Consider the following 27,971-nt stretch of genomic DNA (forward strand, 5'->3'; position numbering starts at 1 on the left):
AACCGCTCTGTTCAGTTCATTACGGTAAGAAGGAAACACATGACAGTTGAGGAAGCAGTCAAGCTGTCACCATTGACAATACATTCAGAAGTTAGGCGATACAACGCCTCTAAAAACAGAATTGACACCGAAACCTGGTTATTAAAGGTACGTTGTTCTCTATGTTTTCGTCACGTCGGTAACGAAGCGCGCGGCACTCGATGATAAACACCGTCTGTGCGTTTATCTGCAACAGTGCGACTTTGTAACTCATTTAAATAGCTACTGTAATGTGTACGTGTAACCCTCACGAACATTTACCGTGATTTTACAGTTTTACTATGGTAGTATAATCACTATGTTTACTATGGTCTTTCCATAGTTTAACCATTTAATAGTAGTAATCTATGCTGAAACGAAATGTAAACAAATCTGCATAAAAAACTATACTTGAAAAGACTTAATGCACAAAGCAATGCAGATGGTTAAATCTTTGATTGCATGTCAAAATTATTGAATCAAATGAAGGTTAATCTTGTTTGTCCTGTTAACTAGATTGTGAACGGGTCAGTGTTTTTTTATCTGCTAGGACTGAGAACTTTGTACCGCACTGAATATTTGTTTTTCCAGGTGTGTCTGCGTTATGTAGGTTGTTTGCGTAAGCCACACCCATCCTATCCAACACCGAGGCGTCGTACATTGACTGTTCGAAATGTGTGAGTAAAAACTCAAATCTCTATTCTGTGTTGCCTTATTTTAGCCAAAGCAGCCATGAAGGCACCGGCTCTGCTTCAGACGGATCTGAAGGTTCATACAGATGCCAGACTACAGTCAAACTATACCAGACCGAGTCTGGAAAACCGCTTTCTGGCTCAAGCACCGTCGACTTTGTCTCAGTGTCTCTATACATCTCCGTCTTGGGCCAATCAGATGTCCGCATCTTCACCATGTCCCGCCCTCCAGCCGACAAGCCTGTCGTCCACCAAGACCACCTTCAGTCTTCTGTCATCAATGTCCTCTTCCTCCTCACTGCTGAACACTGAGAACACACTCTTAATGAAGGACACGCTACGTCCTCCGCTCTCTTCTTCTCTGACCTCCACCTGTTCCATCAATCCTTTACTCTCGTGCTCACACATGTCCACTTCTGGTGCTGTTCCACTTCTGGGTCCGTCTCTGTCCACGTCAGACGGGAATGTGAAAGGCTTGTATGACCAGAGAGAAGTGGAGCAGGACACACTGGGATTTGATGAGGAAACCAGTCAGGTAGAGTTGCTTTGCATGTCAAATGTAAAAGTTGACAAAAGCACGTGCATGCAAATAATAAACTACAGTAGGAGTAGGTGCTTGAGAAAAAATTAAGCAAAAAGAAATGAGGAGCTCATAGAAGGAAAAAGCTAACATGAGGCTGTCAACATGGTGGATTAACACGGTACGCGGCAGCCGCGATTGTCTAGTTAATTTTCAAAAGTAAACATGCGGTAAGCGGCAAAACGTGGGCCGTTTCGTTGGCAGAGCGGAGGTGGTGCGCAAGCGGCACTCGTGCATCCAAAATCCCGCAACTTCCACGGGCATGGCTCTTTGCCGCACGCGCAGCTGAAGATACAAATATTTTATCTTTTTGTGAACGGCAGCGGCAGCCTCGTCGGATTATAGGCGGCTGCCACGCGGCAATTCCACCGCACACCGTGTGAATCCACCATTACACTATGGTCGCTCGATATCGACGTCACCAGCAGCAAGCCTCCGACAGCTTTATCAAACTTTATTAAAAACTTGTTTCATTACTAAGTGAATGAATCTCCATCCACGTTTTTAGAGATTTGTGTGCATTTTGCATTATTTGTTAGATTTTTATGTTATGACGTTTAATTTCCCCGTCAAAGGATGTAGTCGCTTTAGTTTGTTAGCAACCGCCGTTTTTAGGACAACTTTAAAAATCACGAGCGGGTTATAACTGGCGTGTTTTACGTCATAGAAAAAAATGTGAAAATTGGTTCGTTACCCACAGACTTTACTTTAGGTGTTAAACCAAAAAAACTCGCTTCCGGGTTTTGCATACAGAAGTGGGTCATCTCTGAGGTACTCTATTTGACTTTACCATGAAGCACGAAGAGAATTATTTCTTACTATAATAATCCTGTAATCATTCCCATATGACTTTCTTATTCGCAAAGTTATTGTAAACACCGGTAACCAAACAACATTAAAACTCACTGATCACGTTTACATGGACGTCAGTAATCAAATTATTTGCCTTATTCTGAGTAAGCTAATATTACGATTAAGGTGTTTACATTAAGAATATACCTTCCATGTTCCCGTTTTACATGTCACACTACATAGTTGGATTAATGGCATACGTCATTATGTCCCTAAGCGACGCCGTTCGACGTTCCCTCCATCATTTCATGTATCAACAAACAGTTCGTCTTCGCCATGGTACCACATACAGTTTTTGGTGTTTCATTTATTTTATTTATTAAGGCGTGTATGTGTCTATACCGCACTTGGATAATGCGACTAAAACAGGAGTACTCCACCCGTCTTAATTCCATTTGTGTTTACTACGATTATGAGTTTAGACGGATTAAGCTAATCAAAAAACTCCATTCTTAATCGTAGTATCGTCTTAATCGGATTATTGTTGTCCATGTAAACGTGGTCATTGACTTCCAATGTGTGGACAGGCATTAAAAGATATAAATAAATGATGACAGAAATGTCTATTTGATATTATTCTATCTTTACATGTCAAAGGATGCTAGATATGAAAGCTGGGAGGAGATGGACCCGGAGCCGTCCTCAGAGATGCCTGCTGTGGATCTGGATTTAGAAGATGATGAAGAACACACAGCAGCTCCTCGGGAGGAGTTTAGGGTGCTTGAACCAAGCCAAGACGAAGAGCTTGAGAAACTGAAGGGGAAGAAGGTCAGTCGAGGGGTCACGGTAACACACTGACCAGTGTTAAATGACTCTTCTCTTGACACTTATTTTGTGTTCGTCCCTCAGTACAACCTGTTAAATATGGTGTGCTGTTCTCTGGTGGATAAGAACTGTACTCCAGGCCAGAAAGACTGGGATGCTGAGAAGAGCGTGTGGATTCGGATGAAGGGCCTAGCCGCAGAGATTTCCTCCAGCGACCCTGAGTTCCTCCTCAAGGTTTGTGTGTTTGCACGCATGCGTGTCTGTGTGTGTTATGTGGTCTGGTGTTAATCTATATTCCATCACATATCGCGTTTAGGTCGCTGTCTACACCAGGCAGGAACTGAACATTCGTGTTACAGCCAACTTCCTGCTAGCGCTGGCTGCCCATCTGCCCGCTTCCAAGCCACACGTGAGACGATACTTTTGTGCCGCCGTGCAGCTGCCATCTGATTGGCTGGAAGTGATAAGAATCTTCAACACAGTACGTTGGAGAATGTGTTATTTAGTTTCCTGTCCCTTTAGAAGTTAAGAGAATCGATGTACAGTAATGATATCAGATGCTTTGATATTGTGATAAATTATTTCTGTGTTTCTTTCGTTGTACTTCAAATAACATTTTAGTATTACCATTGTACCGTATACTGTATATCCCAAAGTACTTTTATGTCAAATGTAGGTGAAAGTTCTTAGGTTTATGCATGGGTTTCATAGCTTTATGTTGGATGTGCCTCGGTGTTTATCAAGTGTGTTGTGGTTTTTAAAGCCTGGTGCGTTTCTCGTGTACAGTGTTTCAGTAAATGTTTGCCCGCCTGTCTGAAAAAAGCCCTAGCGGATAAATTTAAGCAGTTCAGTGAATATCAACTGGCCAAATACAACACGCGGAGGCATCGCTGCAAACATAACAAGAAGAAAAAGAAAGGAAAGGTAACATTATCACATTTAAGAGCATTTGTAAAAATGTGTCTGATTGAACTTATTCTCAGATCAATTACATCATCAGCCTAAAAATGTCAATGAAAAGTTACATTTCATTTATTTTGGCTGGTGACCAAGACATTTTTTACTTGTTTGTTGTTTGTATTAGATTTGAAAAGCATACAATGTCCTTTTTTCTACAACTTTTTTCCAGATGTAAAGATTTTGACCCTACTGTACAGTATCTTACAAACGTCTTTCCAAATTTGTACACTTTGTTTATGTTTTCATATTCTCGCCCTCTTCTCTCAGCAACCAACTGCTGCACAGTGGAAAACATGGAGCGACCTTCTAAAAATGGATCCATCCATTCTTCAAAAATATGTGAGCATTGCACGTTTTAAATGTTCCTTTGCCATTTTATTGTTTGTTTTTAAATTTCTATAAACGTTTTATATACTGTACGTTAGGGCTGGACAATAATTCAATAACTATCGCGATAGAATTAATTTCGATAACGATGATATGGTTTTTAAACACATTTTCGATATTTCAATATACATTACACGTCCGGGTCTGAGCCCTCGCTCTGCTCCGCGCCACTCCATCTTGCCCCAGTATAAATCTCTGGTTTAAGCCCATGTTCACACTTAACTTCTTTTTTGAGGAGAAGAAAAAGTAAACCAAACGCTGCCAGTTTGGTTACAAACAGCAGCCGAACGCCAAGACTTCGTCGTCAGCGTCTGTGCACGAAGGCAGCACAGAGAAACAGATAGGAAGAGTAACGGAAGTCAATTTGAATTACAAACAGAGAGCGTCTTTGCAATAACTAATCACATATTTAAAAACTACATTACTTATTTCTCGCTAGAAATGTAATCAGAAGTTGTTGAAAGTGAAAATTAAACTTACATTTATACAAAACTCCAACGGGCGTTTCGGCTGCCATTTTATTTTTTCGAGCTGGAGCCTTCTCGACCAATCACGTTCCTCGCATATTGTTATGGAAACGACAGGTCTCTGTCATTGGTTAGCTGGGGAAACGGAGATTGACGCGGGCGTTTTTTTCCCCCAGAAAAGTTGAACTTTTTTCAACCTCAGAAGACGCTCTGAGCTGCAGAAAAAGACGCCGGCGCTGGCGTTTAAAAAAGCGCTCAGGAGGTTTTTGAAGACACGGTTTACTCCATAGGATTATAATGTAAAACAGACGCTAGCAGCTTCGAAACAGAATTCAAGTGTGAACACAGGCTAAGTTTAATATTGATCATTTTTGTTCATATATTAATTTACAAAACGGATCTGCAACTTACTAATGCTTGCTTTCGGAAAATAAATACGAACAAGTTTAAATAGTTCTCAATGTCAATTTCGAGGACAGAATGGCACATTTCGTAGTTTTTTATAGCTAACTGAAGCACGGTGTAGGGCCTTTGATCGACACTGACACGAATGAAAACGGTTCTTAATGTCAGCTGAGCATGGCAGATCTTGTATAGAGTTTTGTCCCCCCCAAAAAACTGGAAATACAATCATACATAAAATTCAGTGGACGTTAATAATTGAAAATTATTAATTTAGAAGAATAGGTCAAAAGAAATAAGTGTCAAGTAATGAGAGGCCTGTGCCCCTGTAGAGCTTTGAAAATATGCCAATGCTTAAAGCACATTTGAAGTTATGGAATTATGCTTTGAAGCACATTTAGAAAAGTTATTCTCAGTTTTATTGAAACATGATTCTAATATTTGAAACTTACACAAGGTAAGGGCACAGTCCTATACAAAAATATCTTATTCTAATAATCATATGTAGCTTTGCACACTGCTGGCATCTAGAATGATTTTGATCAGCATTTTATTGTTCATATCAGAGGGCTCTCTCAACTTCTATCTTACATTTTACTTTTTGTAATACTACTACTACTACATCTTATTTATAGGCGCCTTACTGACACTCAAGGACACCGTACAGCAAACAGTGCAGGCCAATGCAGGTGTTGTAATGTGGGAGTAATGTGCTCGGTTATAGGAGTCTGACAGATCATTTGTAATTATAATATTGTTTATATCGTTATCGGAATTATATCGTATTGACCGAAATGCATGAATGTATTTCAATATCAATTTTGGCCATATCGTCCAGCCCTACGGTACGTTAAGTTTTGGTTTAGTTGTTATTAATGTTTAGATAACAATTTTAGTGTCTCAACGTAAACTTATTACAGTTTATTGCTAAGGATAACAGTTCTAGTTTTAGTTTTTGTAACATCGCACATCGAGGCACATCTCTTCTTCACATGATGTGCATGTTGTGATACAGTTAAGGAGCGAGCAGCGTGTTGCAGTGGATAAAAAACAGAATGAGTTCAGTCTCAAGAAGATGATAAAGCGACTTCATATCAAAGATCCTGCAGAATTTGTCATGGCCATACTGGGAAAGAAGTGAGTAACTGATGTGACATGGGTTTAATGTTCATATCGTTTTGTTGTTTTAAAGTCCCAGTGAAATAAAAAATGACTGCCTATTTTTTTCATGAAATATTGCAGCGTTTATTGTATGTTGTTTATTAATGTGGGTCATTTTCTTTTTAAAATTCGTGTGCCCTCATGATCTTATACTTAAAATATGAAAATGCACTTCCGTCCTGTATTGACTATCCGTCTTAATTGACACGTGTTAGACGGCTTGGGCGGAGCATCCGTTAACTCCTCCCCTTACAACTGTCAATCTGCTGCCAGTTACATTTTTTAAATGCTGTTTTTATACATCCAATCAAATCGCAGAAAAAGACGAAAGCCACGCCCATTATTTATTTTATCAGAAAGTTCATAACACTTAGAAATGCGTCAAAATACGGAAGTAAAAACTTCTGGTTCACAGGGACTTTAAAATGCATTTTCTATTTAAAGTGATAGTTCACTCAAAAATGAAAATGACATCATCATTTCCTCTCCCAGAACACAAAAGATGATATTTTTATACCCGAACAGTGATGGCACACATTCATGTTTTATGAACACAAAACCAATGCAAGTGAATGGCTGCCAGTTACCAACATTCTTCAAAATATCTTCATTTGTGTTCCGCGGAATAAAGAAAGTCATACCGGTTTGAAATGATTGTATCTCGGCAATGGTTTGAGTAATACCAATTAGATTTAGTTTCCTGTTTACTTGAGTGGTTTAACCTCAAACCATGTGTTTGTGTGTGGAAGGGAGTAAAAATGGTGAAGCAGGTCACACAAGCACATTATTGTTTGGTTACTGACCGGGCTCTCTGTTTTCACCTGCAGGTACCCCAGTGATGCGCAGAGTTTTTCTGGCAGTGGTCTCAGCGGGGTCTGGGACAGAGAGAGAGCCGGAGAACGCATGAAACTCAAGCAGCCCGACACATGGGAGCGCAAACTGAGTCAAGAGGGAAACAAAGCTGCCACCTGGGAGAAGCTCATCGGTGTGAAAAACTGACACGTGACATATAAACACATTCAAAGATGTGTTTATGATGGAGACTGTGTTTATTTTACAAGTCTTCTCAGTACAGCACAGGCAAACATCTCGCTCATCTAGTTTTAATGTTTGAATATATTGTTTGTCGTGACTGTAGACAGCAGATCTCTTCCTTTCATGGCGATGCTGAGAAACCTGAGGAACATGATCACTGTGGGCATCGGTGAGAAACATCACAGTAAGATCCTCAACAGGCTCACCTCAAAGGTACATGTGAAACACACTCGCGTCATAGCATCAGACGTACGGTATCGAAGATCATCAGGTCATTCACGAGTTTGAATTGATGTCACAGGAAGCTGTAATCCAGAGCAGACAGTTTCCCTTCCGTTTCCTGTCCGCTTATAAAGTCATTATGGAGCTCAGTAGATTCGGTAAGTTAGTGCACACTGACCTATCAAGCAATCAGATTTGAGTGTGAGGTTTGGGGATTTTTATAAGATTGTGTCCTTGAGGATGTTTTAGAGACGTGTTTCTCTTTTAAGCGGGTGGACCTACAAAGGCGGTTCCAAACTCCTCTGAGATCCTGCGGGGTATCCTGAAGAAATTCCCAAAGAGCAGACGCAACCGCAAGCACGACTGGGACACAACAGAGCGCAAGAGGCTGAGGGTCACGATGGGCGTGCCTTTCGTCTACCGCTTATACAGCGCTAAACGCAATCTTCTGAAAAAAGCAAAGTGTGTGCTGCTGAACGTTTAGTTTGCTAAGATCATTTTTGGATCAAAGCAAAAATGACAGAAATGCATGTTGGAATAGCATTGGACTTAAAGGGACAGTTCACCCGAAAATAAAAATTCTGTCATCATTTACTCACCTTCGAGTTCCGAATGTGTATAAATGTCTTTGTTCTGATGAACACGGAGAAAGAGATTTGGAAGAATGTTTATGACCAAACAGTTCTTGGCCACCATTGACTCCCATAGTAGGAAAAATGACAATGGTAGTCAAAAGTGCCCCAGAACTGTTTTCTGTCCTACATTCTTCAGAATGTCTTTCGTGTTCAACACAGGGTTATTTTAGTTCTGCATTTTAAAATTAGTTTTTATTTTAATATGCTACTAATTTCAGTTCAGTTTTAGTTAGTTTTATTCTTGAATTTTTAGTTTTTATTATGTCAACAATTTTCTTTTAGTTTTTATATATTTTAGTTTCAGTTTTAGTTTTCTTCGAAGTTGTTGGCCAAACCTCGGATCTTTGAAAGCACGATGACAGAGTCAGCTGCTTCTCACACCGGGACTTCGAGCTGCTAGCAACGTCATTAGCGTCATTGTTTTTATTACTCCTCCTTTCCGATTCTTTTATCATGAAGGTTTTGTAGTCCACGCGGTGATTCAATTGCAAATGTACTTTCAGGTTTGTCAGATTTTTCCCCCTTATTTCAACCCCACAAATCTTTTCTTGCACCAAGACAAAACATTTGCTTTTCCAGTTTTTCCGAAATAATCCCAAACAGGGCTCTGCCATTTTCGACCAGCCATCAATCCAGTTTCAGTCGAAAACCCGAAGGCAGGCATCCTAATGTCTTCTTCTTCACGCAAATGACCGTAACGCGTTATCTATAGTATAGAACAGCTGCTGCTACAGTCAAGCCAGAATTAGCCACAATGGGAAAAGACCTCATTATTTATGAAAACTATTATTTATTTTTGATAATTATTATTTTATTTTAGTTCGTTTTTAAACAACTGTCGTTAGTTTCGTTTCATTTAGTTGTTTATTTATTTACATTTTTTAATTTTATTTCAGTTTACAAATTATTTTTTCATCAATCGATTTTATCTTAGTTTTAGTTTTAGTTTACTAAAATAACACTGGAACAGAACGAAGACAATAATAAAGCAATTTTTCCTACTATGGTAGCCAATTTTTCCTACTATGGTAGTTCAGTAGTGTAATTAGATTACTGTACAAATTGCTCTCTCCAAAAAGTATTTAATTACATATTACTAATTACTTTCTTTATCCTACATCAACCGTGATTAGTTAAGAAGTTATTCAAGGATAGACATGAAATGGCACTCTTAATTCATTCAAATAAATAATATAAAACTACATAATGTAGTATAACTGACCAAAGTATTACAAATGTGAGAATTATACATTAAAGCACAGATTTTAAAGTTAGACTTTGAATTTTGATTTTCAATTCCACTATTACACAAAGTATTTAGTTTAATTACATCAGAAGTAATTGTAATTCAATTACAGAAAAAATAAGAGTAATCCCTTACTTTACTTTTCAAGGGAAAAGTAATTCAATTACAGTAACTAATTACTTAGTAACTAGTTACACCCACCATTGATTTTACATGAGTACATGTGTCACATTTGCATCGATATTTGTGTTTTGTGTTGATCTCTTTTAGTCAGAGGCTGTACACTCCTCAGATTTTGGAGCAGTACCGCGCTGCCCTGGAGAAGGCCATTCAGATCTCCTGCACGTTCAATATTCCTCCTCTCCCCGGGCACACTCTTGTCATCTGTAGCACTTCCATGTCACCTTGTTCCAGAGATGACCCGGAGATCTCTCACGACTTCTGCATCCCCCCTGAGAACGCCGATACCATCGATGAGACCAAACTCTCAGCTTCGGTCAGACACCAACTTTATTTGTCTTATGTAGTTTTGCCTTATTGTGGAATAATCTCTAAACATATTACTTTATTCCTCCTGCTTCAACAGAACCTGGATGCCGCGTTACTCTTGTCTATGATGATAAACCACTGCAGCGAACACGCTCAGGTCCTGCTGAAGGCCAACGATCTCCACGAGATTAAACTGAAGTCTGATAACCTGCTGGATAATGTGAGACAGGCAATGAAACAAGTGGAGGTGAGCATTTTCCTGGATGGACTCAAATAAGCACTCAGGATTTAGCTGACAACTGTTTTAAAACCGGCCGATAAATATCGGCAACCGATACATCGGTGCGTCTCTGCATCTCTATTGTTGTTCTTGGAGACATGCTTTGAATGACGTGGCACGCTCTTGTGTTTTCTTTCTTCACTTCTTAGGAAATAGATGATTCCGACAACGAATGTGAAAGCGTGACGCATGGCAAGTTATTTTCCAAGCTAACCGAAGAGAGGACAAAGGTGTGACTTTTGCATTAGTGGTTGAAACCAGAATGTGTTCAAATCAAGTTAACTGACAAAAAACCTCCTGCTCCACAGGTAGATCGTATAATCGTGATCGACAATCATTGGATGGACATGACTTTGACGGCGAATATCAACAAATATTTGCAAGATACTGGCAGCGATGCTGTCTTGATAGATGTGCTGCTTGGTCACAGGTAAGTTTTGCCGAAGGTTGCGGGTGCGAAAAGTTACTGGCTGTTGCTTTAAGCTGAAATGTTGTTTGTTTCTTTTTGTCAGGACTCCACCAGATAGAGAAACAAAACAGGACCCCAAAACTGCAGTGCTCTATGGGTTTAGCGAGCAGATCCTGAAGTAAGACGTTTTGCTGTATTCTTACAGTGATAGTCCCCCATATGCTTTATGTTAACATTAACATCTTCATGTGTATCTGTAAAGTGCATAGATGTTTGAAAAAAGCCCAAATCATTATTTGCCGAGGCGCTGTAACCTGAGCGAGACCGCGATTGGCTATTTGAGAAATGGGGTTTTGTGATTGTAGGTTCATCACGGAGAGAGGCTCCTCAAGACTTCTGCAGCACGTGGAAAACATGGACAAAGTGCACAACATCCCCCCTCCACAGGGGCACAAAACCCAACCCGAGAGATCCGCCGATCTCGTCCCACTGCTGGCCACACCAAAGCTGAGGTACGGCCAGTCAAATGACCCATAATCCTCTGGGGTTAAACAGAACATGCTGAATGTGGATGTCAAGTTCATTCTTGAGGTTTTGCGTCGTAAAAGTGCAGACTTGTTTTGTATTAGTTTATTATTCTGAGCTACACAATTTAGCTAAAAAATAACATGTCTTTGTGCCGTCACGCTCTTGTCGACGCTTCCGTTCTCTCCCTGTTCATAGGTGGAGAGGCGTGCGGGTGTTCATCTCATCTACGTTTAGGGACATGCACGCCGAGAGAGACGTTCTGATTCGTAGCGTGTTTCCGGAGCTCAGGAGGCGTGCGGCGCCACACTGCCTCTACCTGCAGGAGGTGGAACTGCGCTGGGGCGTTACAGAAGAGGAGTCCAGCCGCGCTGTGGAGCTCTGTCTGTCTGAGGTTTGCCGTAGCCAACTGCTGCTTGGAATTCTGGGAGAGAGATACGGCCTGGTGCCGCCCCACCCCAATCTTCCTGAACTGCCTCAGTATAACTGGGTAAAACTGACTCGAACTATCCCTTTAATCGAAATATCCCTTTTGTTTTTACTATTTTAATTCTGCGTACACATCTTTGTAGCTATGGTTTTTGGCTAGTAGTAGTAGTTTTATATAAGAATTTTTATGCGTTGTGTTGTGTCAGCTGGGCTCGGCTCCATCAGGGTTATCCATCACTGAAATGGAGATTCGACAGTTTGAAGCTCTGTATCCAGACTCTGCACAGAGCCGTATGTTCTTCTACTTCAGATCACCTCATCTCACCAGGTATATATTCATCCCTAATTTGTCCAGTGTCAGTTCTTACAAATTTTACGTTCAAAGACCCACCTTTTTTTTTATTGGTCATCGTATGAATGATTATGCTATTAATAATATAGTGAGATATCAAAACCATTGTCATTGCTAGTCATTTATTGGACTCAACTGTTTTGTTTTTTCACCGCAACATCCTCGCCCCCTTCTATAAGTGACAAAATAGCCCCAAAATATTACGAATAAGTAAAGAAACGATTGTAAAATTACATGACAAAATGTATTGTGTTTTGTGTTTGTATGAAAGTTGGCAGCTACTGCTACGGCCTAGCATTTCTCTTTTAAACGTTAGAGTTCACAAAATGCTTTGCACAGCTTACATTCTAGATTTACACAGTTTAGTTTACACCTCACTATACATGAGACTCAGTGGTGTTTCATCTGTGTTCCGTGTGTTTGTATGTTTAGGTCAGTGCCAGTCGCGTGGAAGACAGACTTTGTATCTGAATCCAGAGAAGCAGAAGCTAAGATGAACAGCTTGAAAACATGGACCAGGGACAATCATTTCAAAGTTACAGAAAAGTAAGTTCTGCATGCTAGTGTTTCCGCATACATTTCTACACACTGTTGAATGACCTGCTTTCTTTTGATTTCAACTTCTTTATTGATGTCCCCCAAGGGGCAACTTGTTTGCGATAACACATACACCATAAAAATGTAAACATTAATACTGGTAAATGACAAAGTGATTTTTCTAGTAAATACAAAAATGTGCTGTTAACAAAAGCAACAACGTTCTGGCATTTCCCGGTAAGATCAGTACAGCATCAGTACCAAAATACATCACCAAAATTAAATTAAATGTTCAAATTAAATTAAATGGGTAACCGATTTCCGAATTACGCTTTAGACAACCGAGTCGTGCCGAGTACCAAAACAACCTTGTAGCCAGTCAGCAGTAAGGTGCACAATGCACCGGACGGATATTAGCTGAGCCGAGCGCTGATGAAAGCGAAACATTTGAACATCAACAACGGCTAAGAGAAATCGGACACCCGCCTTTAAGAGGATGTTTCGCCGCCACTGGTGTGGTGTTTGAAAACATGGCGAGCATTCATTTGTATCTGAATATAAGTGGGCTGTTTTTTTATGGGGCTAATGTGTCTGTTTTTCTCATAGTTATCCCTGTGAGTGGGGTGGAGTGGTGGATGGAAAGCCCTATGTCAAGGGTCTGGAGGAGTTCGCAAAGGCGGCGCTGGAGGATATCTGGGAGGCCTTACAGAAGCTCTTTGTTGAGGTGAGATCATCAGTGACGTCATTGATAAATTATCATCAATTATCATCAATTTTTTCAGAATCAAGGTTTTTGTTGTTATTTTCTTTTTTATTGCAGGAGACTGAAGAAGATTTCACCTCTGAGATTAAAGAACAGGAAGTGCATCAGGATTCCCAACAGCGACAGTTTCACGGCAGAGCAAAACACATCTCTATGGGGATTGAGAAGGTTCAGGAAAGTCAACAAAAAGGAGGAATTCTGCTGGTGGAAGGAAATCCTGGAGAAGGCAAAACTGTGTTCATGGTGACCTGCTTTTCAAACACATACGTTGTATAAATTACATCATGTATTATTGCCCAATTTAAGCAGCAGATCATTACATTTTGTTAAATTAATAAAAATTAAAAGTATCTCTTTATCTTGTTCTGCAGGCTGCCCTGGCCCAGACGCTCAAAACACCAGGCAAGAACAAGAAAGCCCCCCTCTGTGATGTCATGTCCTACTCTACGGACGCTAGCCAATCAGCGTGCAGCGTTGAGCAGCTTCTTCGATGTCTGGTCCAGTGGCTGAGAATGAGGAAAAACGATGCGGAGTTGACTCAAAACACTTCTTACAAGTAAGAAAGATAATGTAGGGTGTTCATTTCGTCAAGCTGTGTAATATACGTCACATGTTGCAATATGTTTGGTTTCTACTGTAAATGATTTTCGTGCATTACAGAGAATTGCTGTCAGAGTTCCACATGCTCTTGAATGACTTGAGGACAGAAAAGCCGATGGCCTTGCTTGTTGACGGTGCCGACCGCATACAAGATGGTCGAGGTCAGAAGGCGTCTGAATGGATCCCACAACACCTCCCAAAGGTGAGAGAGGACGCACTTACATTTACTGAGATACTAGATGTTATATTTCTCACTCTCTCCTGACAGGGCGTCTGTCTGGTTCTGAGCGTGACGTCAGAATCATCCCTCCAGAGCAGTGTTTGTAAAAGAAAAGATGCCGGATCGTTTCCGCTGGGACAGTTATCTTTACCTGACAGGAAGGAGATTGTACAGAAGCAACTGGTTGTGTTCGGAAAGAAGCTGAGCGATTCTGCTTTCAATAACCAGGTAAACCTTCTTTGTGCACTCTCTGAAATCCTACAAATGGAATTGTTCATTTATGCCATGATGAAGATGTATTGTTGCGTGCACCGGTAGCTTCAGACGCTGTTGATGAAGAAAGGTTCTGCGAGTCCACTGTATCTCCATCTGGCCTGCGAGGAGCTGAGGAACTACGCCTCCTTTGAGAAGGTTCAGTATCACTCGAATGAGATGAATGTCTGGCAAGCCTTTGAATTTGAATCTGTAATATGTCTACCATTGTTTGGACCGTTCTCTACAGACGATGATGTGTTGTGTTGTGTAGATGAAGGACAGCCTGCAGTCTCTTCCTCAGTCTCTGTGTGAGTTGGTTCAGAGATCTCTGGTGAGGATGGAGAGTCAGTATGGAGCAGCAGGACTGGGATGGGCTTTAGCTACACTGGCCATCAGCTCCACCGGTATGTTACGTACACCACGGCCATAGACCCGTTCACTTTTACAACACCTTATATGTTACAGTAAATGTATCTAGTAATTATAATCTTACTTTGGTGCTGAATTATAAATGAATTTATGCGGTGCTGTATAGAGTGCCATTCGGATTAGCATGGTGTCCGAAAAACATGATACCTTCGTACAATGTCTCACAAATGGGTTCTTACATCGTAAGTAAGTGCAGAAGTGAAGGAAAAACTGACGAAGATGGATCTCAACATTGATGTGTGTTCTTTTGTCAGGGTTGCGGGAGACTGATCTTTACTCTGTATTGAACACGTGCAATGATTTAAACTCCAGAGGAGGGCGAGTGTCATGGCCGGAAACTTTACATATTGCTAAACATCCCGAGAGTCGTGTTCCCATGGCGACGTTCTCTCAAATAGCACGAGCTCTGCACAGGTCCAGCACATTATAATATTAAAAGAGTGACCATATGATATCATGTGTATTAAAAAGAACTACTGTTTGGTTAATCTTACATTGCAGCCTGATCGGCCCGTCTCATGGTCAGGGGTCCGATGATATTCTGACTTTGACTCATCCGGAGGTGAGGTCGGCCTTTCAACAGCTCTATCTTTCCACTGAGGAGGACAAAACCAGAACACATCTGATAATCGCAGGTAAATCATCATCACTGGACATTATACTTGTACACTGCCGCTAACGTTTATGGATGTGTTTGTGTTTGTCTCAGCTCACTTCTGGGTGAGGTCAAACCCTCAGGGGAAGGACACGTTTCTACACTCTGATCCTGATTCTCTGTCCTGTCTGCCGGCTCATCTGGTCAGTGTCTCTCTACACCTTTATCTACATCTTTCAGTCTCTGTGTCCTCTATGTGAGACTTATATCATGTTTGTTCTCTCATTGCTCAGATGATCTGTCATCAATGGGAGCCTCTGCGTTTCCTGCTGTCCAGTTACTACTTCCTGTACGCTAACGTGCGGCACGGACGTGTTCATCAGCTCTTGCAGACCTACATCATGTTCGGTAAGAAATCTGTTAGTCGCTTTATACGTCTTTCAGTTTTCACAGGTTCTCACGTCGTTCATATTTTCTTCAACCTTTTAGCCGACAAAGTTGCGTCCCATCCGCTTCAGTCCACAAGTGCAGCAGGTATTGTGTGGTTTACTCTCATGGTGTGCAGATGATCCTTTTATTACTCACGTCACAATCAAGTCCGGTGTTTGGGATTACCACAGAAAATCTGTACTCTTGTTTGTTTGTTTGTTTCAGACAACATGAAGGATCTTGAAGACTGTCTCAGTTTTCTGAAGCGTCACAGTCCTCTCCTCTCTCAATGGCCGGCTCTGTTTGTACAGACGGCTCTCAATGAACCACAGGACAGCTCCGCTCATTCATGGGCTGAAAACATGACGAGAAAGGGAGGTGTGCCTGCTGTTGAGTGGCTGAACAACACAAGAGAAGCACAAAAAGAAGCGAGGTATTCATATTGAGTCTGTTTAATAGGATTTTATTGAGGTTTTTATAACATTATAAAACAGTTAGTTCCAGTCCTTGATTCTGATTGGTCAGTAGCGGTGCTGTGCTTTGTTCACTCCACTTCGCGCCCTTCAGCCGTGATTTATTCACAGTGTTGGGTGTAACTAGTTACTGAGTAATTAGTTACTGTAATTTAATTACTTTTCCCTTGAAAAAGTAAAGTAAGGGATTACTCTTATTTTTTCTGTAATTTAATTACAGTTACTTCTGATGTAATTGAACTAAATACTTTGTGTAATATATGTGTGTGCAATAGTGGAATTGACATCAAAATTCAAAGTCTAACTTTAAAATCTGTGCTTTAATGTATAATTCTCACATTTGTAATACTTTGGTCAGTTAATAAGAGTACTTTATGTAGTTTATATTATTTGATTGAATGAATTAAAAGAGCCCTTTCATGTCTATCCTTGAATAACTTCTTAACTAATCAAGGTTGATGTAGGATATAGAAAGTAATTAGTAATAAGTAATTAAATACTTTTTGGAGAGAGTAACTTGTACAGTAATCTAATTACACTATTGAATATGTAATTAGTAACTAGTAATTAATTACTTTTTCAGAGTAACTTACCCAACAGTTTATTCACAATAAAGCACAGCCTCTCATACCTTATTGCATCCATATTCCAGATTCACTGCTTATGCGTTATAAGAGATTTATGTAGTTTAGGCTCGTTTCATTTTCATACACGTTGTCTAGTTGTGATCAAAAGTGAATCTGGTTATTTTCGTTTGCTCAGCGAGCTGGTTTCCACCTTCCAGTCTGTGCCCAGTAGTGTGGTGTTGAGTCCGGGTGGAAAGCTTGTGGCAGTGGGTACTGAAGAGGGGACGCTTCACTTTCTTCATACAGAGACTGGACAGGTAACAAAGGATCTCAACTTAACTGAGCTAAATCTGTACGTTCCTATTTTATGATACATCACGAATGACTTCTTTTGTAAACAGGAAGTGAAGTCACTGATAAGCTGTTCGGATGGCATCTCTGGATGCGTTTTCCTGAATGAGAGACTTCTGGGAACAACCTCATTTGACGGGCAGGTGGAAGTGTGGGATGTTGAGAGCGGTTGCAGGTAAGGATTCAGAAACATATTCAGACTTTTTTTAGAATTCACTTCAATTGAAATGTTTATGTGAGATGACTTGGCAGTGAAAATCTTGCTCTGTCACTTTAAGAACCGCCCGCATGAGCGCCCACTCCAACAGGATCACAGGATGTGACGTCAGTCCGGACAGAAAACACTTTGTTACTGTGTCAATAGACTTAAAAGTCAAGGTAAGAAAACACATTTTAAATCCGATCGACCTGTTAAACTGTATTGTTATTGTAATATTCATTACTGATGTGGTCACGTTCAGGTGTGGTCAGCGCAGAAGAGTACAGAGGTGGCGTCTCTCGTGAATCCCTCTCCTCTGAACTGTGTGAACTTTGACCCTGAGGGTCTGCTGTTGGCCGTGGGCTCCTGGGACGGATCTGTTTGTGTGTGGCGCTGGCTTGAGAATCAAAAAACTACGGTAGGGAACATCTGAATGTATGCTATCATGCCTAATATAGCAAGTGTAATGTTTTTGACTTTCCATCTCTCTTTCTGTTCTCAGACTTTGTTGGGTCACGAGAGTTCTGTGCGCAGTCTGTCTTTCTCTCCCGGCTCCTCTTTGCTGTGTTCAGGCTGTTTGCTCGGAGAAGTGCGCCTCTGGTCAGTTTCAGCAGCTACATGTTTGGGTAGTTATCATGCTCACCGCGGCTCCACCGAGTCCCTGAAATTCCTGCAGGGAGGAACACTACTGCTGAGCGCTGGATATGACCGTGTGGTGAGGAATAGAATCCCTTATTAAACCAGCCATTCAAGGTGGTGGCTAGTTTTATGTTGTTAGCCCTGTTGAAAAAAAACAGCATATGCTGGGTTAGGTATGTTTTGATGCTGGTTTGACCAGCTTAAACCAGCTAAGGACCCGCTTAAACCAGCACATGTCCAGATTAAACTAGCACCTGACCATCTTAAACCAGTACATGACCATCTTAAACCAGCACATGACCAGCTTAAACCAGCACATGGCCATCTTAAACCAGCACATGACCATCTTAAACCAGCAGCTGACCATCTTAAACCAGCACCTGACCAGCTTAAACCAGCACCTGACCAGCTTAAACCAGTACATGACCAGCTTAAACCAGCACATGACCAGCTTAAACCAGCACATGGCCATCTTAAACCAGCACATGGCCATCTTAAACCAGCACATGGCCAGCTTAAACCAGCAGCTGACCATCTTAAACCAGCACCTGACCAGCTTAAACCAGCACCTGACCAGCTTAAACCAGCACATGACCAGTTTATACCAGCACTTGACCAGTTTAAACCAGCACCTGACCAGTTTAAACCAGCACGTGACCATCTTAAACCAGCACGTGACCAGTTTAAACCAGCACATGACCAGCTTAAACCAGGACATGACCAGTTTAAACCAGCACATGACCATCTTAAACCAGCACGTGACCAGTTTAAACCAGCACGTGACCAGTTTAAACCAGCATGTGACCAGTTTAAACCAGCACATGACCATCTTAAACCAGCACATGACCAGTTTAAACCAGCACATGACCATCTTAAACCAGCACATGACCATCTTAAACCAGCACATGACCATCTTAAACCAGCACATGACCATCTTAAACCAGCACATGACCATCTTAAACCAGCACATGACCATCTTAAACCAGCACATGACCATCTTAAACCAGCACATGACCAGCTTAAACCAGCACATGACCATGTTTAAACCAGCACATGACCACTTAAACCAGCACATGACCAGTTTAAACCAGCACATGACCACTTAAACCAGCACATGACCAGTTTAAACCAGCACATGACCATCTTAAACCAGCACATGACCAGTTCTTAAACCAGCACATGACCAGCTCTTAAACCAGCACATGACCAGTTTAAACCAGCACATGACCAGCTTAAACCAGCACATGACCATCTTAAACCAGCAATGACCAGCTTAAACCAGCACATGACCAGTTTAAACCAGCACATGACCAGCTTAAACCAGCACATGACCAGTCTTAAACCAGCACATGACCAGTCTTAAACCAGCACATGACCATCTTAAACCAGCACATGACCATCTTAAACCAGCACATGACCATCTTAAACCAGCACATGACCATCTTAAACCAGCACATGACCATCTTAAACCAGCACATGACCATCTTAAACCAGCACATGACCAGTTTAAACCCAGCAACATGCATCCATCTTAAACCAGCACATGACCAGTTCTTAAACCAGCACATGACCAGTTTAAACCAGCACATGACCATTTTAAACCAGCACATGACCATCTAAACCAGCACATGACGCTCTTAAACCAGCACATGACCAGTTTAAACCAGCACATGACCATCTTAAACCAGCACATGACCATCTTAAACCAGCACATGACCATCTTAAACCAGCACATGACCATCTTAAACCAGCACATGACCATCTTAAACCAGCACATGACCATCTTAAACCAGCACATGACCATCTTAAACCAGCACATGACCATCTTAAACCAGCACATGACCATCTTAAACCAGCACATGACCATCTTAAACCAGCACATGACCATCTTAAACCAGCACATGACCATCTTAAACCAGCACATGACCATCTTAAACCAGCACATGACCATCTTAAACCAGCACATGACCATCTTAAACCAGCACATGACCATCTTAAACCAGCACATGACCATCTTAAACCAGCACATGACCATCTTAAACCAGCACATGACCATCTTAAACCAGCACATGACCATCTTAAACCAGCACATGACCAATCCTTAAACCAGCACATGACCATCTTAAACCAGCACATGACCAGCTTAAACCAGCACCTGACCATCTTAAACCAGCACCTGACCAGCTTAAACCAGCACCTGACCAGCTTAAACCAGCACCTGACCAGCTTAAACCAGCACATGACCAGCAAACCAGCACCTGACCATCTTAAACCAGCACATGACCATCTTAAACCAGCACATGACCACTTTAAACCAGCACTTGACCAGCTTAAACCAGCACCTGACCAGCTTAAACCAGCACATGACCACTTTAAACCAGCACATGACCACTTTAAACCAGCACTTGACCAGCTTAAATCAGCACCTGACCAATTTATACCAGCACCTGACCAGCTTAAACCAGCACCTGACCAGCTTAAACCAGCACCTGACCATCTTAAACCAGCACCTGACCAGCTTAAACCAGCACCTGACCAGCTTAAACCAGCACATGACCAGCAAACCAGCACCTGACCAGTTTAAACCAGCACATGACCATCTTAAACCAGCACGTGACCAGTTTAAACCAGCACGTGACCAGCTTAAACCAGCACATGACCAGCAAACCAGCACCTGACCAGTTTAAACCAGCACATGACCAGCTTAAACCAGCACATGACCAGCAAACCAGCACCTGACCAGCTTAAACCAGCACCTGACCAGCTTAAACCAGCACCTGACCAGCTTAAACCAGCACATGACCAGCAAACCAGCATCAATACATAACAAACCAGCATATGCTGGGAATTAGCTAGTATTTGCTTTTAACCTGTACAATACTGCCGGTCAACTTGACTGGTGTGTACCTCAAATCACTGCTTCTCAAACTGTGGAGCGCCCTCGGTGGTGTGTGGCATGACAGGAAATGAAAAACACTAATATATATTAATTGAAAAAAGTTATTTCGTTTTTATATATAATTTCAAATGTTTTTATTAGTAATAAATGAACATGAGATTCCTGATATGTGTGCCATTTTAATGGTTTTATTACAAATTGTTTAGTTGGTTATTTATGGTATGATTGGAAAATTGCAACAGCGCAAAGGCTACATTCATATTAAATAGTAAAACTCTGCTACATCCATAATGATAGTAATAAATTCACAGAACAATAACATGTCAAATATTGTCAATATTGTGCCCTGTACATTTTATAACAACGTGCTCATTCCAGCCGCCCATCACATCACGCTCGATAACCGATCAACTGTACGAATATGAATTCCTTCCATTTGTATTGTGTAGGTTAAGGTATGGTCAGCGGGGTTTGGACGTTGTGTCGCTGTGCTGGGAGAGGAAAAGGTACTTCATGGTTTGATGTTAGAATCACTTGATAATCTGAATTATTTCGTCCTTAAAGCATGATGGTTTCTTTATCATTTTCAGAAACTAGCATTACAGCAGCAGAAGCACTCCAGACATGCAGATGAAGTGGAAGCGAACGCTCTTTGTGTGGCTGTAACCGGTCAGTACGCAGCTGTGGGTTATCACGGAGAGGGCATCAAACTCTACAACTCTGAGTCAGGTACACCAACTTCACATAGTTCTCATCATAGAAGTCCAATTCAGCTCAAGACAATATTGGTTTAAAAAAACGTTTAATCGTCTGTTCTGCAGAACATTCTGAGTGACCAGAAGGTGTTTTAGGATTGTGCTTGCATGTGTTGTAGGACTGAAGGCGTGGAGCAGTGAGAGGCTTCAGGTGTCCACGCTCTGCCTGATGTGGATGAAAGCTGAAGATGAAGAAGTGCTGCTGTCTGGAGGCTCAGACAACCGTCTCAGAGTCTGGGAAAGGCCAAGAGAAAATGCAGAAAGCCTTGTGCTGATAGGATCTTTTGGAGTGCAGAAGGGACCCATCCTCGCCCTGGCTCAAAACACCGCTCATGTTGCATCTGCGTCCGGTCAGTGGACACGGCCCATGTGTTTTGTGTTCATTATATATCTGTTTATACTTGTGTGGTGTAAAGTATGCCGTATTACAGTATACAGTGTGTAGCCACTTATGCTTGGTTTATCGAAGTTTGATTTTGATACCACGTATAAACATCTTTCAATCCTCTGTAACCCCTTGGTTTAAGGATCTTCATTTTAAAAGTGCAATTTTGTTTTAGATGACTTCACGATTGCTTTGTGGTTGAAGAGTGAACTGACCTCTAAACCCTGGGTTGACCCTACCGCGGTGCGTATTCTGAGAGGTCACAGTGGAGGGGTCACATGCCTCGCCTTCAGACCTGATGGAGAGGAACTTCTCTCAGGAGGCAAAGATCAGGTGCCTAGACATGCCAAATTGACCTTTGGGGGGAAGGTGATGAGTAATTAAATGCATGTCAAATGTAAAAGAGCCAGTCACAGACAGATAAAAGACCATTGCTGTTGGATGTGCATGTGTCTAAACTCCCTGAAATCTACTTTTGTGACGGCCGTAGCTGCCAGGAGACTTTGCTGTGTCGCATTTCATTTCTTTGAGTTTTTAGATTTTATTCCGTCAATGCAGGCTTTGATGATATGGAAGGTAAAGTCCTCGACTCAAGCTCTCAAACAGTCTATTCCTCATTGCCACGGAGACTGGATTACAGGATGTGCCTGGACATCACAAGCTGTGGTGAGAAAAACAAAGTGCCAAAAGCAAATAACATCTATGATGGTGTAACCGTATGCACGTATGTGTACGACAGAATGCATGAAGTTTCTCTCTCTCACCTCAGATAAGCTGCTCCAGTGACTGCAAGCTGTGCGTGTGGGATATCCAGACGGGAAGTTTGATAAGAAACATCTTGTGTAGTTCTCCTCTTAGCGCACTGCGCTGCTGGGTGAGCCATTGAGAAAGCGTGATCCACACGCGTTACCTTTGAACAGTATATAAAGAAATGTCCCTTCAGAAAGTGTGATGTGTTCATTCGGTGAATGTCTGTAGGAGGATTATGTGATGGCCGGGTCTGCAGACGGACTGCTGATGGTGTGGAAGTGGAATTCGGGCACAGAGGTCACCAGGATCCAGGCACACAGGTCACGGGTCCATCACTGCACGGTTGTCATCCAGCCAGGTACACACACAAACGCAAATACACAGCGTATCGATAACACAGAAAAAAGTTTCTTAGCAATTCTGGTTTTGTTGCCAGCGGACGTGGAAGAGACGCTGAAAGCAGAGGACTTATTGGTGGCCACAGCATCAGAAGATGGAACCTGTAAACTCTGGCACCCACTGCAGGTGGTCAAGCATGCCTTGTTGCATTTGTGTATATATATAAAACCAAACGTGACATCATCATTTATTATTATGAATCATCATTATTATTGAGAGGAAGCTCTGAAAGCCTGTGTTTTTATAGGTGCAGCATCACGGCAGTCTGCATGGCCACAGTGCCGAGGTTCAGGCTGTCGTGTGCAAACAGGCCGGACAGCCGGAGTTTCTCACCGTCTCTAGAGATCGATCACTCAGGTCGTGGAGTGTCGCCACAGCCATGGGTACTGACCAGTCACAGTCCACCCCGACTCTCACAAAACTAACTCAACTCATATCAATGCTTTACCGGAGCAGAAAGTTGAAAACTAGGGAGATGAAAAATGAATAACAAAGACGTAGAGTGTCCCAAATTATACAAAATATGCGCACTTGCACTGTATGGCATGTATATACTCGGCTGTGGGTGTGGTTAACTTTAACACACTTAGCTCCGCCCCTTTTACTACACGGGGAAAGCTGTCGCTGTAGAGTGCAAGTGTCCAGTTATTTTCTCTTTTTTGGAATGAACACAAGTGTTGGTTTAGTACAGCTATCATGTACTATATGTCACATTGCAGTTATTTGTTACGAAAATACGGCTACACGTCCGAATACAACATTTGTTTGATATTAAACATGATAACATAATGACACGACAGTGTTTTTGTACAACCACACAGATTCTCCGCTTTCACAGAAGGACAGTGTCCGAGCAGTTTGCTTCCTGGATCCAGATGAACTGCTGGTGTGTGGTTATGACTCGGGCAGATTGGAGTTGTGGCATCACAATTCAATGGTTTACTGGAAGAAGGTAATTAAACATCAGGATCTGACCTCATGTGTGGCAAACTATGGGCCAGACACAGTAACGGGTCATTTGAGATTACTGTTCTGTGATCTTTCACGCTGTACAGGTCCGTTCACACTGAGAATGATACTGTGACTATAGTGACGGGAAAAATGAAGACACCACTCCAAAACTATTTTCAGTTTTTCTAAATGTACTATTTGTAGGCACGTGTTTAGGAAAAATGATCCTTATTCTGTGGACTGGTGACAACATTTCTTCCAAATCCCCCCGAAAATATCGATTATTTGCAGAAACGGGACAAACTGGTCAGAGTAACAAAAGATGTAATGTTTGCAGACCTTGAGTATTGCAAAGAAAACAGGTCCAAACAACATGATACTAGTGTTTTTACATGTATTTTAGGATCCGTTTGAAAATAAATATACGATGGAATGAGCCAGATTTGTTCATGCATTTTTACTCCAGTCTTTCACATTACTGTCAGGTGACTTTGTCATCCCGTGACGTTTGTGTTTGTTCAATTTTAACAGACGCTCTTTATTTAAGTGTGCTTGCTGCGCGTCTACATTTAAGATAACAAACTTGCGTGCGCAGATGTGAACAGCCCTTAAGTGATTTGTATAAGGTATTAAGGTAAGCCGCCTTAGGCCCTCCTTAGCTCACATCTGTTAGCATCCACAACAATGAATGATGGCGTTGTTAAGCACACTTTTTGAGTTTTTCATTTTGTGTTGCTCTTGACTCAGGTCAGTGATGGCGGCGTGTGTGCCGTCACCCGTATGCCGGATGATCAGGTGGCCGTGGGCTGCACTGACTGCTCGGTGTGTGTTTGGAAACTGAAGTGGGACTCTGAGAAGTGCACTGTGGGGTATTGACCTTTAACCCCTGAACTTTCATACCTTTTCAAATTAGGTCATAATATTTGTAACTTTCTGAAGTCTTTTTTTCTGCCTTGTGAGCGTAATAATAAAACCATACTTGTTGCCCAAAACGTGGCCGGACAAAACGTTTGATGTTCGTGATATTTTCTAATGCTGGCTCTAGCCCTGTTGTGTTTAGCCGATGTATGTAGTTAAGTCAATGTATATGAGAATGTCCCTCATCTTGTTTTGGTGTTCATTTTGATTCCAGGCTGGAAAAGGTGTCTTCGTACACAGTGAAGCAACCTGTGTGTTTTTTACACTACTGTGCCACTCTCTTTGGAGTGTTTGACGATGGTGTAGTCGTCTCCGTGTTCTCCACTGTAAACGAGTGGGCCACACAAAGTTGCTGGTACACAAACTCGTGTCACAAACACATAAAATGATTGACTTGGTATAATAATGAAGGCGGCTGAATGTGTGTTATTGTAGTTTGTGGGAGATGGCACGTCCTGCAGGAGTGATGGCCAATGACAAGAAGAGCTTTTGGTTGTGGGGGCCAGAAAGGAGCAAAGTGCATCTTTGTCTTGTCGTAAGTACTCAGCATCATCGTCGTCGTCGTCATCAACATCATGTATTAGACATTTATTATAACAGCTGTTGTAACGATCCGATCGATTTCAGATATCTATGAGTGGCAACATCTCTGACAGTATAGACAATTGTGAAAGCACGATAGGTGATGAGGAGGATGGAGAGCAGACTGAAGAGAGCAGATCCTGGATCACAGCTACAGCCGTGAAGGACGGTTAGTAAACTTTTGCTTTGGTAAACCTGACCTGTAATATTTGCCACGTTTCTAACAGTTTATAAATGTTTTTTGCAGATTTCGTTGTGTGTGGAGACTCTAAAGGCTACATGTGGTTTAACAAGCCATCCAATCCCTCCACCTGGACCCAAAGACGACTGGCAAGTGTCCTTCAGCGTCTCTCATAGATAAGATCATGTCGTGTGATTTATTCGTATGTACAGTATGTTTGTGTTGGTGCTAAATTTGGTGGGTATTGACCGGATCTATAGGCACATGAAGACAAAGTGACTGTACTGAGACTGACCGAAGACCTCATCATCTCTGCATCTTACGACAGAACCGTCAAACTGTGGGACAGACACACTAAGAAACAGGTCTCGCCTTAACTTAACCATATTTCATTAGATGTGTCAAAACTATGTTTATCTAGTGTTTTAGCATTTTTGCCCCGTCAGTCATATTTGTCCAGTGTTTCTTTAAAGGGTTTGTGTTATCTTTAAGATAAATGGCATCTGTTTTCACGTTATGTAATTCATAAACAGACATTGTGAAACGTAACTGAAGCGTCCTTAAAGGTTTTGGAGCCGCTGTACAGTATATACACCAGTTGTTATTTACATTGATTCTCTGTATTCCACAGTTGGCCATGTTTGTGTGCGGAGCGCCGGTGAAGGTGCTGGAAGTCAAACCAAGTGACCTCACAGAATTTGTTTGTGGAGATGCTCAGGGTCAACTGTACTTCCTGTCCTGGAAAGGATGATGCTCTTAGGTTCAGTCAAAGTGCTGTGGAATTTTCTGAGGCATGAGGTCAAGGCTTGTCTTTGAAGTTTTTTTTATTAATACTTGCAAGCAGGATCAACTCAATACAGAATGACAGTTATCAGTCTGAAGAGAGTGGAGCCTTCTCATTTGTCTTACATACCTCTTTATACCCTTATTCTAATTCTCAATATCCAATCATCCATCATCATTTTTACTTCCTTGCCCTTATATGGCTTTTTCTTTGTCTTCTCAAAACTTTGATCTCGTCTACAGACTACCCAACATCTCTTAGGGGTGTAGGTGTTACCTTTTTCTCTAGAGGTGCTGCTCCACTGAAAAACAGGGAACTTAATAGACGTACATTTCTAAAAATATGTTATCCTTTAAGTCGTCGGCACATTTCTACCATGAATCACTTTCTTGGAAAAAAATGTTATTGTCAAAGTTAAAAACACTCATCTATGTATATGCATGTAACGAGCTTTGCTAAAAGATGATTGAATAAAAGTAAAGATTTCCATTACACAAAGAAGCCTCTCTCTTGATGCATGTAGAAAACTCAGGCTTGTGGTCTTGTGCAATTTTTATTAGGGATGCACCGATATGTACATTTTGAACGATAACCTATAATTCTTTAACATTGGGAGCCGATAACCGATATGTTGGCCGATATACAGTATCTAAATATGAATATAAAATTCCCTGAGACAGAAACAAAAGGCAAACAGTGGACAACTGCTTTAATTTAAAACACTGACTGCAGAAAACAAGGTCTCCATCAGTTCATGTACCAAGCCTACTTAAGACTAGTTAACGATTCTTTAACCTTCAAACTTTTCTGGACTGTTTTTTATTTAATAAACAAATGATAGATGTTCTTCCAGAGCAACCCAGATCAATGTTCTTAATAGCCACACATCTAACAGGTCTCAAGACAGAAAGCATTCAGACAGCAGTCTGATTCAAACAATATGCTTTTGATTCTATAATTTACACATTCATAAATACTGTATCTACATACTGTACCTACACCAACAATGTTTTGCTAATAGCAGTAAGTGAACGATCACGACAGAAAGACAGTACTGTACTGTATTTTAACTGTAAGCAGCGTGCAGCTTAAGTAGTTTAACCAGAGGAAATTATTTATGATTTATCGGCTATAATATATCGGCCTAAATTTTATTATCGGCCAATACCAATAACATTAAAAATGATCATTTATCGGCCAATACAGTTATGGCCGATAATTTATCGTGCATCCCTAATCTTTATTCTTTTATACATGCCTTAACACTACATGATACAGTTGCATTAAACACAGCTCTGATATGAGCATACATGCGTTTATTTCATTGAAATGGATACCATATGATTCTTCATTTAGCTAGTAAGCATTTTATTTTACATGTAAATATACATGTCGAATTTGTGTG

The 27,971-nt window shown here is 41.3% G+C and overlaps 1 protein-coding gene across 1 annotated transcript; it reads left to right on the top strand.

The window, feature by feature from the left end:
- Positions 1-15: 15 nt before the first annotated feature.
- tep1 (telomerase-associated protein 1) lies at positions 16-27,934 on the top strand. The gene is made up of 56 exons (XM_057333583.1): positions 16-147; positions 740-1,245; positions 2,740-2,910; positions 2,992-3,141; positions 3,224-3,388; positions 3,694-3,831; positions 4,135-4,206; positions 6,139-6,260; positions 7,112-7,269; positions 7,423-7,532; positions 7,621-7,699; positions 7,811-8,003; positions 9,693-9,918; positions 10,009-10,158; positions 10,341-10,421; positions 10,500-10,621; positions 10,704-10,778; positions 10,966-11,112; positions 11,324-11,615; positions 11,761-11,882; positions 12,339-12,452; positions 13,050-13,167; positions 13,264-13,449; positions 13,578-13,762; positions 13,867-14,008; positions 14,075-14,254; positions 14,345-14,437; positions 14,553-14,685; positions 14,965-15,124; positions 15,212-15,345; positions 15,420-15,508; positions 15,599-15,713; positions 15,795-15,839; positions 15,960-16,167; positions 16,970-17,090; positions 17,175-17,299; positions 17,403-17,502; positions 17,586-17,741; positions 17,826-18,038; positions 21,311-21,367; positions 21,452-21,590; positions 21,736-21,966; positions 22,177-22,334; positions 22,560-22,667; positions 22,771-22,875; positions 22,980-23,109; positions 23,188-23,276; positions 23,398-23,533; positions 23,972-24,102; positions 24,849-24,970; positions 25,234-25,374; positions 25,455-25,554; positions 25,647-25,770; positions 25,849-25,931; positions 26,043-26,147; positions 26,414-27,934. The coding sequence occupies exons 2-56, from the start codon at positions 751-753 to the stop codon at positions 26,531-26,533; spliced, it is 7,764 nt and encodes a 2,587-aa protein (XP_057189566.1). The 5' UTR covers positions 16-147; positions 740-750; the 3' UTR covers positions 26,534-27,934.
- Positions 27,935-27,971: the final 37 nt, after the last annotated feature.

The sequence above is a fragment of the Triplophysa rosa genome, linkage group LG5 (assembly GCF_024868665.1).
Source record: "Triplophysa rosa linkage group LG5, Trosa_1v2, whole genome shotgun sequence".
NCBI lineage: Eukaryota > Metazoa > Chordata > Actinopteri > Cypriniformes > Nemacheilidae > Triplophysa > Triplophysa rosa.